The sequence below is a fragment of the Pleurodeles waltl genome, chromosome 4_1, assembly GCF_031143425.1.
Source record: "Pleurodeles waltl isolate 20211129_DDA chromosome 4_1, aPleWal1.hap1.20221129, whole genome shotgun sequence".
Lineage (NCBI taxonomy): Eukaryota > Metazoa > Chordata > Amphibia > Caudata > Salamandridae > Pleurodeles > Pleurodeles waltl.
The window spans coordinates 710,670,276-710,684,556 of record NC_090442.1 but is presented as its reverse complement, the minus strand read 5'-3'; the positions used below and the strand labels follow the sequence as shown (position 1 = coordinate 710,684,556).

The 14,281-nt window shown below is 47.0% G+C and overlaps 1 protein-coding gene across 1 annotated transcript in view; it reads right to left on the bottom strand.

The window, feature by feature from the left end:
• GDI2 (GDP dissociation inhibitor 2) overlaps positions 1-14,281 on the bottom strand; it is a 148,100-nt gene that overhangs the window by 94,004 nt on the left and 39,815 nt on the right. The window contains exon 3 of the mRNA XM_069229292.1: positions 5,975-6,074. Within this exon, the coding sequence (XP_069085393.1) occupies positions 5,975-6,074 (100 nt within the window). The remainder of the gene's footprint in view (positions 1-5,974; positions 6,075-14,281) is intronic.

Sequence of the window (14,281 nt, the reverse complement as noted above, 5' to 3'; positions counted from 1 at the left end):
TGCCTGTGGTGGAGAGGGCGGAGGCGTGACTTTTTTAACCACTTTGGCTTGTGGTTGTGCGTCATCCTTTGGAAGTCCGATCCTTCTTTTCCTCATGATTGGGGGAAGGGTTGATATCTTCCCTGTGTCTTGCTGGATGTACAGTCTCTTTTGTGTGTAGTCCGATTCTACACTTTGGAGCTCTTGTCCAAATCTGTGCATTTGGCCACTTATTCCTTGTTCCTCTGAGTAGGATGAAGGTGTGTTATTTTTCGGCGCCGAGAGAGAATCTTTTTTCGGTTTCGGCACCGACAGAACTTTTGTTCCTTTCGGCATGGATTCTCGGTGCCGATGTTTTTCGGTGCCGGTATCTTGTTTTTGTCTCTCGGAGCCGCTTTCTCGGCTCCGAGGTTGCTCCATGGCGGTCCCTCGACCGGAGTCGGGTGTCTTCGCTATGGGCGTGCCCTTTTTCGGCGCCTTCGACGGGTCGCCTGTTTTATGGGTCGAGCCATGGCCTGTTGGCAGTGGCGTCCCCTGGGCTTTCGGTTTGTCGATGGATTTACTTTTCGACGTCTTACTCACAGTTTGTTGCTGTTGTTCGACGTCGGAGTCTCCGGATTCTGAGTCCGGAACCGAGAATGTTTCCTCTTCCTCGTCGAAACGTTGTTTTGTCGACGTGGACGCCATTTGTTGACGCCTGGCTCTTCGGTCCCGGAGTGTTTTTCTGGACCGGAAGGCTCGACAGGCTTCACAGGTATCCTCCTTGTGCTCGGGGGACAAGCACAAGTTACAGACCAAGTGCTGATCTGTATAAGGATACTTACTGTGACATTTTGGGCAGAAACGAAACGGGGTCCGTTCCATCGGCTTCGATGTCGCACGCGGTCGGGCCGACCAGGCCCCGATGGGGGATCGAAACTACCCCAAAGTCTTCCGATGATCGGTGTCGATGTACCTAACTATTCCGATACCGAACGGAACAATACCGACGCTTTCTTCCGAGATTCTGACTAACTTTCCGAACCGAAACACGGAGCGAAAAGGAATACGTCCGAACCCGACAGCGGAAAAAAACAATCTAAGATGGAGTCGACGCCCATGCGCAATGGAGCCGAGGAGGGAGGAGTCCTTCGGTCCCGTGACCAAAAAGACTTCTTCGAAGAAAAACAACTTGTAATACTCCGAGCCCAACACCAGGCAGCGGACTGTGCCACACATGTGTATCTGCAGCAACATATGCCATCGAACCCACGAGTACTAGGGATTTGCAGTACACCCATGGACTTCGCAACCTCGGTGTCCTTTTTCATGTGTTTGGTAAACTTGAGGGCCAAAAACATGTTCCTTATCAAAAGGAACATTTAAGATTATGTGCTGCACCTCTGGCTCAAACCCTTATATGCACAGCCAAGCATGACGACATAGCAGGACACTTGTGTTGATTCCCCTGGCAGCTGTGTTTAAGGCACATCTAATGAAGATAGTATAGATGAGCTGCCATTCACTATCTCTCTCCTGACTTTTCCTCCTATGCTCCTACAGGAGGTATTGGAGGGCTTCCTCCATCTCCTCCCATTGGGCAAGATTCTACCTAGCTAAAAACCCCATAGTGTTGGCTATATGTCAATGATTGGCGGCCTGAGCTGCAACATGCTTGCCAAATGCATCAATTAGCTTGTTGTCTTTGTCAGGAGGTGGAGCATCACTGGCAGCTTGGGAAATCACACTCTAACTGGCATTGGATACCACTAAAGCAGGTATTTAATCCGTGGGGTGTAACCCCCAGGAGGGGTGTGGAGTCATCGGAAGGGGGGGGTGCGCATTACCCATCATCACTTCTGCCTGAAATCCAAACCGTTAGCTCTTTGTTTTGGGAAAAGAACCATCCAGGGAAGATTAAGTCCGATGGTTAAAATACTTCATTCGGAGTGTCATTCAGAGAGTGTCCTGCCACTTGCCACTGAAGCCCAGCCAGGGCCCTTGCTTGCCTGAAAGAAATGCAAACGTGTGCTACAAGTTAATCTGCAAATCAAAAGGCTAACCTGCAAAGGTAAGGGATGCTTGGGAGCATGTACTGGCCCTCAATTGATTTAATCACTGAAAGTGATGACAAAGATTTATTCTTCTTTTTGAATGAAAGTGCAAAGAGTTAACACTGAGCTGTGAAGCTGTGCTTTTGATAGTATTTATATAGCGCTTAATATCCCTGAGGAGGTGTTTAAGGGACAGCTATGCAACAAAAAAAAAGAAACGGTATTACTTACGGTCTGGGGATTACTAAAAATCTATATTTTGGAAGCACCTTTTTATCGTAAACCTTTCTGCACTTTTTGTAGCAGTCTATCTTATACTTTGTTTAATGCGTGCAGGTATAAAATAATGACTTACATATTCAATGTGCTGTTTGTCACAGGTTTTGTGTGACCTCGTAGTACTAAAAAATACACTAATTACTATTCTCCACGGCACCAACCAAGATTTAATTCTGTGACTCTCTCGTTACACACACACACCTCTGCAGTGCATTAACTGATAGAGGTTTCATAAAATATAGTGCATTTCCCACTTAGTAACAACATTTGTTTATTTATTTTCTATTTAAACTGCCCATTGTTTTTATATGTAGCTACCTGACAGTGATAGGCCTAAAATCTGAAGTCAAACACAGCACCAAACGTATATAACCAGAAGTCAATTTTTCCTAAAATAGAAGCGGACGTTTTCATAATGTTAAAAATAAATAAAAAAATTCCTCCCCTAGATGTAAAGGGAGCATCCTATTTAAATATTACAATTCATCATTAATGACTGTAAATGGTACGTTTTAATTATGATGAACGTTTAGCAACTTTTAGTTCCATGCAGCTGTAAAAGCCAAGCCATCAGCATCCCATGAAATATAGTATGGCTCTCCTCAGATGCAATTCATTAAAGTTTTAGCTCACGCATTACAGCCATTTTTGCATAATTATAGAGTTGCTGCATTTACCACATAATCCATCATCTGCTGGGCAATCTGCTGATTTTAACAAAAAAATTGTTTATAGGTCAAATGGTTCAAAAGCTACTAAAAAGCAGCGACAGTAGAATGCCCTTTGCAAAGCTGGGCTGGTCACCTTTTTGATGCTTTTTGTTATATTTGGGTGTTAAACTGGTACTAATGAGACAGATTGACCGTCTCTTTGGTGAAAAACAGCACACCTATCACATTAGTTCAGGAAGGTGTTATCATCCAAGTAAGGTTTGTCAAATTATATTTTGTTTGTGAAAAATAAAGTGCCATTGTGCATTTTTGGGTAATTCTTTTTAGAGACTTTTTGTTTGACCTGTGAAGTAAGCCTCTGACACTGAACCACAGTCACCAACTAACCTTTGGTTTGCTAAACACTGTTTAATATTATTTTCCCACCATAAATAGGATTTGGCGTGGGAATTGAGGGAGTGTATGGTTGGCAATGTTGAGGAGTACCAGGTTCTAGAATTAATTGTCAGGAAGGGCCCTTACACCTAAAATATTCTGACAAGGAGGGTCTCTGCATCAAAAGGTTTGAAGACCTCTTCACTAAATAATCCGGTGAGACTTGCCCTCTGCGAAAAATAGGGTCAGAAGGTGAAGCTTTATATTTTTGGTCCACCCATGGTGTGATAATATGGGCTTTTTGCAGGATCTTTAAATATATTGTCTGCGTCCCTCAACATGCCTTTGAGCACAGGGAGGTACTGTGTTACCCTATGTGAAGTCGAAAGTGTTTTGAATAGAAAATCATCTTCTACGGGCTCTTCACCCAAGGGTACCTAGTGGTATGTGGCTGCTCTAACAATAGCTCTTGGAAAGAGGTGGTGTCATCTGGAGAAGATGGCCTCGCAGGCTAAATGTCTGGGTCAGTGTCAGGATGTGGATCGATATCGTAAGCTGACTAAGGATCAGAGGGTTGCGGTATATCAAAAGTGTCATCCCTTGTCCCATGTTCCCCAGTGATAGCGTGTGGGTGACCCTTCAGGAGTGATATCTAACAGGTCACCCTGTGAATGAGGGTGGAGAGGGTGAAGGGGGTGAAGTGGGTGGAGGTGGTGTTGGAGGAGAGCCTGGTAAAGGATGCTGTAAAAGTGCTATAGTCTTTATCATTCCTCTTCTTCTTAGTGGCAGACACTGGCAAATCAATGGCATCTTCAAAAGAAACTTGACGTTTTTAGGAAGAAGGTGAAACTACGGCTGGTTTGAGGCTCTCTGTGAATCTGCCTTTGTTTGGCATTGAGTTTTTCCTTCATTTTGTGAAGTACTGGTTGGACCGAGGCACTTAAGTCAGAATTCAGTCACAAGCATAAGCGGTCTTGTGTTTCAATGCCAAAACTAGGTGTGAAGCATCTTTTGATGCCGAACTGGTTGGTGCCAAAGGTGGAGCTTGTCAGCTCGGCCCAGAGTTTGTCAGCTTAGCTTGTATTTCTTTGCAGAGTCTGAGAGTGGGACATCCATTCGGATTTTCGGGGCCTGTTGCCAGTGGTAGCCTGGAAGCTTTCATTTTAGAGAAACCTGGATGATTTTTCTCAGCAGTACAGGGATATTTGTACTTACAGTACGCTAGGCCGTTGCAAGATCCTGCATTTTGAGGTCTCTCTCTACCTCGGAGTCCGAACCATCAATGGAAAGGGTCTCTTCTTCAGCTGCAGAGGCCTCTTGGACTTCCTCCTCCTCTTTTTCGACATCCTCCTGTTCGAAGATAACAAGTGTATTTACGACCTCCTTTCTCCGCATTTCCCTTGGGCGTGCTCTTAAGTCCCGTAGAGTCTTTTTAAAGTGGAAGGACAGACAGGCAGTCCACTTCTCTAGGGTCAGGAGACAAACTGATTGCAGACCTGATGTAGGTCGGTCCACTGGAACTTTGTGTGGCACCTTGAACAAAACTGGAAAGAAGTCCGTTACATCAGCAGGGAATTATCTAGTTCGAAGGAATCGAGAAAATGGTCATCCCAAAGGGCCTCTGATGAAGCGCGTCGATCTGAGGAGCGATATTTTCTTGGTCCCGAAACGCTCTAGATAGCAGGAATATTGCATAACCGGTGTATCTACAGCCACACATGCCAACAAATGTGTTTCCTACAGTTGTGACATGGTTTGAAGACTGCAGTCTTAGGGACAGCTATATATACCTAGCACACTGTTGAAAAAGAAACTTCGAGGTCAGTAACTCACCAACCAAATGTCATGAGCTGAGCTCCACACATGCTTAAAAGGCTGTGGAAAGAAAGGAACTAAGTGCATAGGGGTGGCACTTATATACAACTCTGTGTCCCCTCTGAGACATGGGTTGATGCTGTCACAGAGTCTGGTGGCACCAGCTGACAGCACACCTGGACAATTTCTGGAAAAGTTCCAGATTCAGTACAGCACACGGAAGTAATAACATGTAGAATCTGCTTTTATAACTATCCATCAGAAAGACAGGGCTTGAATCATACTGTTGGGACTATGGAGTAATAGCCTACTACCAGCACAAGGCATAATGAAGAAATGGTTGCTTCAAGCTTGCTGAAAGACGTGTACAAGGGTAGTTCCGTCCGAAGATATATGAGAAATGAATGACAATAAGGTTCCTTAAAGACAGGAAGCACATATACAAAGGCAATCAATGAATGTTGAGTCGGAGTACTGGATTAGTGTATATAAAAAAAATAATGTAATAATAATAATGAAAAAAAACGAAAACAGAACAGTGTCAACTTGAACCCGGACGATTGACACTAGGACTGGTGTGTTTCTTCATCTAGGGCTTTAACGCTGGTGTGCCATTGTTCTTTGTTTTAGTTCACAACGTAATAATATTAAGTTTACCAGATCTGTTTAAAGCCCTCATTACTAAATAAAGACCACAGCCATAATATCACTGTTAACTTTGCAAGACTGCAGGAGGAGTTTATCACATTTCTGCGCTCATGAATCATTCAGCATGAACTGCTTCAGGAACCAGACAGGGGAAAAGTAAACACGATTACTTACCACTGGCCATCAGAAATTTTGGAATGAGGTCGACATTCCAGTCTCTCCCTCTTCCCATAGACTCTGGTGGGCTGCCAGGCAGGTTAAACCGTTTGTACAACTAAATAAACCAAGTGAAAAATATTGTTCAGAAATGATTATATGCAGTCATGGATATCGTTATTAAATACGCATAAAACACTGCTTAACAGCTTTATTTCCTCCCCATCAAAGGTAATACCCACGCAGGGATTCCAAATTGCACATCCACAACGGATTTCAGGTGAATATGTTAGTATCTGACAGTATGACCAAGGGAGGCTCCACTGCCAAATTCAACCTTTTACCCCATACCCTTGGTAAACCCATCAGGTTCCTCCTCTCCCATCGCCCCTTTCTTAAAGCAAGAACCAAGCATTATTTGACTTAACTTCTTCCCTGTAGGAAGTTGGCTCTGTATGCACTATTTCAAAGTAAGGAATAGTATGCACAGAGTCCAAGGGTTCCCCTTAGAGGTAAGATAGTGGCAAAAAGAGATAATACTAATGCTCTATTTTGTGGTAGTGTGGTCGAGCAGTAGGCTTATCAAAGGAGTAGTGTTAAGCATTTGTTGTACATACACAAGCAATAAATGAGGAACACACACTCAGAGAAAATTCCAGGCCAATAGGTTTTTGTATAGAAAAATATATTTTCTTAGTTTATTTTAAGAACCACAGGTTCAAATTTTACATGTAATACTTCAAATGAAAGGTATTGCAGGTAAGTACTTTAGGAACTTTGAATAATCACAATAGCATATATACTTTTCAAATAAATCACATATAGCTATTTTAAAACTAGACAGTGCAATTTTCAACAGTTCCTGGGGGAGGTAAGTATTTGTTAGTTCTTGCAGGTAAGTAAACCACCTATGGGGTTCAAGTTAGGTTCCAAGGTAGCCCACCGTTGGGGGTTCAGAGCGACCCCAAAGTTACCACACCAGCAGCTCAGGGCCGGTCAGGTGCAGAGTTCAAAGTGGTGCCCAAAACGCATAGGCTTCAATGGAGAAGGGGGTGCCCGGTTCCAGTCTGCCAGCAGGTAAGTACCCGTGTCTTGGGAGGGCAGACCAGGGGGGTTTTGTAGGGCACCAGGGGGGAGGGGGGGGGGGGGAGGGGGGGTGGGACACAAGTTCGCACAGAAAGTACACCCGCAGCAGCACGGGGCGGCCGGGTGCAGTGTGCAAACACACGTCGGGTTTTCAATTGGAATCAATGGGAGACCAAGGGGTCTCTTCAGCGATGCAGGCAGGCAAGGAGGGGGGAGGGCTCCTCTGGGTAGCCACCACCTGGGCAAGGGAGAGGGCCTCCTGGGGGTCACTCCTGCACTGGAGTTCCGATCTTTCAGGTCCTGGGGGTTGCGGGTGCAGAGTCTTTTCCAGGCGTCGGGATATGGGAAGCAGGCAGTCGCGGTCAGGGGGAGCCTCGGGATTCCCTCTGCAGGCGTCACTGTGGGGGCTCAGGGGGGGCAACTCTGGTTACTCACAGTCTCTTAGTCGCCGGGGAGTCCTCCCTGAAGTGTTGTTTCTCCACAAGTCGAGCCGGGGGCGTCAGGTGCAGAGTACCAAGTCTCACGCTTCCGGCGGGAAACGCAGTTGTCTTGAAGTTGCTTCTTTGGAAACAAAGTTGCAGTCTTGGGTGAACAGAGCCGCTGTCCTCGGGAGTTTCTTGGTCCTTCTAGAGCAGGGCAGTCCTCTGAGGATTCAGAGGTCGCTGGTCCTGGGGAAAGCGTTTCTTCAGAAGGGGGGAGACAGGCCGGTAGAGCTGGGGCCAAAGCAGCTGGTGTCTCCGTCTTCTCTGCAGGGTTTTTCAGCTCAGCAGTCCTCTTCTTCTTAGGTTGCAGGAATCTGAGTTCCTAGGTTCAGGGGAGCCCCTAAATACAGAATTTAGGGGTGTGTTTAGGTCAGGGAGGGCAGAAGCCAATGGCTACTAGCCCTGAGGGTGGCTACACCCTCTTTGTGCCTCCTCCCAAGGGGAGGGGGTCACATTCGTATCCCTATTGGGGGGACCCTCCATCTGCAAGATGGAGGATTCCTAAAAGTCAGAGTCACTTCAGCTCAGGTTGCCTTAGGGGCTGTCCTGACAGGCCAGTGACGACTCCTTGTTTTTCTCATTATCTCCTCCGGCCTTGCCGCCAAAAGTGGGTCCGTGGCCGGAGGGGGCGGGCAACTCCACTAGCTGGAATGCCCTGTGGTGCTGTAACAAAGGGGGTGAGCCTTTGAGGCTCACCGCCTGGTGTTACAGCTCCTGCAAGGAGGAGGTGATAAGCATCTCCACCCAGTGCAGGCTTTGTTACTAGCCACAGAGTGACAAAGGCACTCTCCTCATGTGGCCAGCAACATGTCTCGAGTGTGGCAGGCTGCTAAAACCAGTCAGCCTACACAGGTAGTTGGTTAAGGTTTCAGGGGGCACCTCTAAGGTGCCCTCTGGGGTGTATGTTAAAATAAAATGTACACTGGCATCAGTGTGCATTTATTGTGCTGAGAAGTTTGATACCAAACTTCCCAGTTTTCAGTGTAGCCATTATGGTGCTGTGGAGTTCGTGTTTTAATGACTCCCAGACCATATACTCTTATGGCTACCCTGCACTTACAATGTCTAAGGTTTTGCTTAGACACTGTAGGGGCACAGTGCTCATGCACTGGTGCCCTCACCTATGGTATAGTGCACCCTGCCTTAGGGCTGTAAGGCCTGCTAGAGGGGTGACTTATCTATACTACATAGGCAGTGTGAGGTTGGCATGGCACCCTGAGGGGAGTGCCATGTCGACTTACTCGTTTTGTCCTCACCAGCACACACAAGCTGGCAAGCAGTGTGTCTGTGCTGAGTGAGGGGTCCCCAGGGTGGCATAAGTTATGCTGCAGCCCTTAGAGACCTTCCCTGGCATCAGGGCCCTTGGTACCAGGGGTACCAGTTACAAGGGACTTACCTGGATGCCAGGGTGTGACAATTGTGTAAACAAAAGTACAGGTTAGGGAAAGAACACTGGTGCTGGGGCCTGGTTAGCAGGCCTCAGCACACTTTCAAATCAAAACTTAGCATCAGCAAAGGCAAAAAGTCAGGGGGTAACCATGCCAAGGAGGCATTTCCTTACATTCCCCTTTCCAAAAAGCTTTTATTTCCCATAAGAGGCCTCCAACGGCAAGTTCATGGCTCTCCTACTGTATCCCATTGGGGGGCAGCAGAAAAGTTCAAACCAGTCAATGATAACAGCCCATGCAAAACCGTTTAAGTCCTTTGCTAAAACCTTGCACGGGTCAAAAACCTACATTCTTAATCATCAGAGATAAGCTACCTTCCTTTCCCCCTCATCTTAAATCACAAGCTCCATACCTCAAAATAAAAAGCTCTGAGGAGCCAACTGTTAAGTGATACACAGAAATAATACGCTAAACATCACATATAGAAAGAAGATTCATTTAAGCAGTTCATAACCAAGCACCTAGGCAGCTTCCACTCCCACTAAAATAACTGTCACAACAGAATCTTGATAAAGTCCATTCTTGAGAATGAAACTACAGGAGATACCGCCCTGAGAAATGTAGAGAACTATACCAAGATAGGAAGGTACCAAATGCATGTACCAAAGAGAATTATGGGAAGAAGGGATAGGAAAAATGAAAAAACATATTTACATATACACTGCAAGAATAGAACACACGCTTATCTCACCCGACAAAAGCCTCACTCACCTCACAATATACCACATCTACATGCATGGCTGTCTTGTACTACATTCCCTTCTCACTAAAGCTTTATACTTGCAGCTCGGACTGTTAGGACAGTGGTCTTGATGGTGCCCCACCAATACATATAGAAGTACCTGCCTATTCATGCTAGTCGCCCCACTTCCCACTGAGGGCTCTTCTTGCCGTGTAGATGCACTGGTAACTACAAGCTCCCACTACTATGTGCAGTGAAGTTGACCCTGCAACCACAGCAGAGTACATAGTTGTAAAGAAATGGCTCCCTGTTGCAGTTACCCCCCACTTTTTGCCTGATACTGATGCTGACTTGACTGAGAAGTGTGCTGGGACCCTGCTAACCAGGCCTCAGCACCAGTGTTCTTTCACCTAAAATGTACCATTGTTTCCACAATTGGCACACCCTGGCATCCAGATAAGTCCCTTGTAACTGGTACCTCTGGTACCAAGGGCCCTGATGCCAGGGAAGATCTCTAAGGGCTGCAGCATGTATTATGCCACCCTAGAGACCCCTCACTCAGCACAGACACCCTGCTTACAAGCCTGTGTGTGCTAGTGAGAACAAAATGAGTAAGTCGACATGGCACTCCCCTCAGGGTGCCATGCCAGCCTCTCACTGCCTATGCAGTATAGGTAAGACACCCCTCTAGCAGGCCTTACAGCCCCAAGGCAGGGTGCACTATACCATAGGTGAGGGTACCAGTGCATGAGCACTGTACCCCTACAGTGTCTAAACAAAACCTTAGACATTGTAAGTGCAGGGTAGCCATAAGAGTATATGGTCTAGGAGTCTGTTTTACACGAACTCCACAGCACCATAATGGCTACACTGAAAACTGGGAAGTTTGGTATCAAACTTCTCAGCACAATAAATGCACACTGATGCCAGTGTACATTTTATTGCAAAATACACCCCAGAGGGCACCTTAGAGGTGCCCCCTGAAACTTAACCGACTGTCTGTGTAGGCTGACTAGTTCCAGCAGCCTGCCACACTAGAGACATGTTGCTGGCCCCATGGGGAGAGTGCCTTTGTCACTCTGAGGCCAGTAACAAAGCCTGCACTGGGTGGAGATGCTAACACCTCCCCCAGGCAGGAGCTGTGACACCTGGCGGTGAGCCTCAAAGGCTCACCCCTTTGTCACAGCCCAGCAGGGCACTCCAGCTTAGTGGAGTTGCCCGCCCCCTCCGGCCACGGCCCCCACTTTTGGCGGCAAGGCTGGAGGGAACAAAGAAAGCAACAAGGAGGAGTCACTGGCCAGTCAGGACAGCCCCTAAGGTGTCCTGAGCTGAGGTGACTCTAACTTTTAGAAATCCTCCATCTTGCAGATGGAGGATTCCCCCAATAGGGTTAGGATTGTGACCCCCTCCCCTTGGGAGGAGGCACAAAGAGGGTGTACCCACCCTCAGGGCTAGTAGCCATTGGCTACTAACCCCCCAGACCTAAACACGCCCTTAAATTTAGTATTTAAGGGCTACCCTGAACCCTAGAAAATTAGATTCCTGCGACAACAAGAAGAAGGACTGCCCAGCTGAAAACCCCTGCAGAGGAAGACCAGAAGACGACAACTGCCTGGGCTCCAGAAACTCACCGGCCTGTCTCCTGCCTTCCAAAGAACTCTGCTCCAGCGACGCCTTCCAAAGGGACCAGCGACCTCTGAATCCTCTGAGGACTGCCCTGCTTCGACGACGACCAGAAACTCCAGAGGACAGCGGACCTGCTCCAAAAAGACTGCAACTTTGTTTCAAGGAGCAGCTTTAAAGACCCTGCAATCTCCCCGCAAGAAGCGTGAGACTTGCAACACTGCACCCGGCGACCCCGACTCGGCTGGTGGAGAACCAACACCTCAGGGAGGACCCCCGGACTACTCTACGACTGAGTACCAAAACCTGTCCCCCCTGAGCCCCCACAGCGCCGCCTGCAGAGGGAATCCCGAGGCTTCCCCTGACCGCGACTCTCTGAAACCTAAGTCCCGACGCCTGGAAAAGACCCTGCACCCGAAGCCCCCAGGACCTGAAGGACCGGACTTTCACTGGAGAAGTGACCCCCAGGAGTCCCTCTCCCTTGCCCAAGTGGAGGTTTCCCCGAGGAAGCCCCCCCTTGCCTGCCTGCAGCGCTGAAGAGATCCGTTGATCTCTCATAGACTAACATTGCGAACCCGACGCTTGTTTCTACACTGCACCCGGCCGCCCCCGCGCTGCTGAGGGTGAAATTTCTGTGTGGGCTTGTGTCCCCCCCCCCCGGTGCCCTACAAAACCCCCCTGGTCTGCCCTCCGAAGACGCGGGTACTTACCTGCAAGCAGACCGGAACCGGGGCACCCCCTTCTCTCCATTCTAGCCTATGTGTTTTGGGCACCACTTTGAACTCTGCACCTGACCGGCCCTGAGCTGCTGGTGTGGTGACTTTGGGGTTGCTCTGAACCCCCAACGGTGGGCTACCTTGGACCAAGAACTGAACCCTGTAAGTGTCTTACTTACCTGGTAAAACTAACAAAAACTTACCTCCCCCAGGAACTGTGAAAATTGCACTGTGTCCACTTTTGAAATAGCTATTTGTCAATAACTTGAAAAGTATACATGCAATTGAAATGATTCAAAGTTCCTAATGTACTTACCTGCAATACCTTTCAAACAAGATATTACATGTTAAATTTGAACCTGTGGTTCTTAAAATAAACTAAGAAAATATATTTTTCTATAACAAAACCTATTGGCTGGATTTGTCTCTGAGTGTGTGTACCTCATTTATTGTCTGTGTATATGTACAACAAATGCTTAACACTACTCCTTGGATAAGCCTACTGCTCGACCACACTACCACAAAATAGAGCATTAGTATTATCTCTTTTTACCACTATTTAACCTCTAAGGGGAACCCTTGGACTCTGTGCATGCTATTCCTTACTTTGAAATAGCACATACAGAGCCAACTTCCTACAATAGTCCCAGAATGTGGGGGCATAAAGGGGGGCAAAGCACCTAGCAAAGCCACCTTCCCAGAAAAGATTATCTGCCACAATCAGGGGAAAGCCATGTGCATAGCATCTAAAAGGCACCAACCACTATGTCGTGAACAATAAAGGCAACATTATTAGGACACAGTGTAGCACCCATCACAAGAACAAATGTGGCAGAGGAAAAGGCAGTACCTTATATGTAAAAAACACTCCTCAATGCAATCTGATAAAAACTCCTTTCTTTGGCTATGAACAGTGAAGCTATCAATCCCTTAAATGTACTGAGCACAAATGCACCATTTACAAACCACTACCATTATATACTGCCTTCCAAAGCAATCTCATCCTTCAACGGTAAGCTCTCTCCTCCTCAAAGTGTAACCTTAAAATCCACTAGTCCACATAGCACATACAACTACTGTAGCAACACAAAAGGATGATGGACGGGGTGCTGAAACTTTTCAAAAGCTCATCTCCAGTCACAGATCTGGGCTTAATCCATTGTTCTTTTTCTCACCATGCCACCCCAGTTTGGTCCCAGCCATATGCAAAGCAGTCTTGACCATTTTCCCCATAGGAACAGTCCAGCCTGAAAAACCAGGCCAGATCCTCCCTGAACCAGAAACATAATCCTGGGACTGGTTTCAGGGTATCACTCTTCATGAGCCAAGCTAGCTTGAATCCAGTGGCACAGAACCACGTCTGGGCATACCGTCCCACTTAGGGCAACTTTAGCAACAGAAAAGGATAATGGGCGGAGTGCGGAAACTTTTAAAATACTCACCCCCAGTCACAGATCTGGGGTTAATCCATCTTTCTTACTCACCACACCATCCCAGTTTGGACCCAGCCATATGCAAATTAGTCTTGACCCTGTTACTCACACAGTGTCAAGAATGACTTTCATATGACTGAGTCCAAACTGGGGTGGCATGGTGGGCAAAAAAAAAAAAGACGATTGATTAAACCAAGATCTTTCTGACTGGGGGTGAATGTCTGCATTGTTCAGCATTCCATCCATCGTCTGTTCTTTTTGGTTTTGTCAACTTAAGTGGGAAGGTTACACCCAGACGTGGGTCATTGTGCCACTAGACTCAAGCTAGCCTGGCTGATGAAGGGTGATACCCTGGCTAATGAACGGCGATACACTGAAACCGGACCCAGGATGCTTGTTTCCAGTCCAGGGATGACCTAGCTTGGCAGTTCAGGCTGGACAGTTACAATGGGGAACAGGGTCAAGACTTATATGCATATGGGTAGGTCCAAACTGGGGTAGCGTGGTGGGCAAAAAACAATGGATTCGGACCAGATCCTTGCGCCTGTTCTTTTCACATGCAACAACTGTATCAATGTTGTATTCCCGATTGCCTAACCTTAATTTCATACATCAGTGTTTCAGTAATCAGGTCAATGTATTAGGACATTACTTGCAGTAGATAAGTGGTTTGATATAAAAAGGAACTGCAGCTGGCATCGTTGACGGTTGCAACAGATATTTCACTTTCAACAAAATATCAACTCTCCTTATATTACCACACTGGCAAACACACTGATAACCACCATTCCCTTTAGCAGTAATGGTTTGACTCAGTATGCATTTGGGCACCCTCATTGCCTAAGATACCTGAAT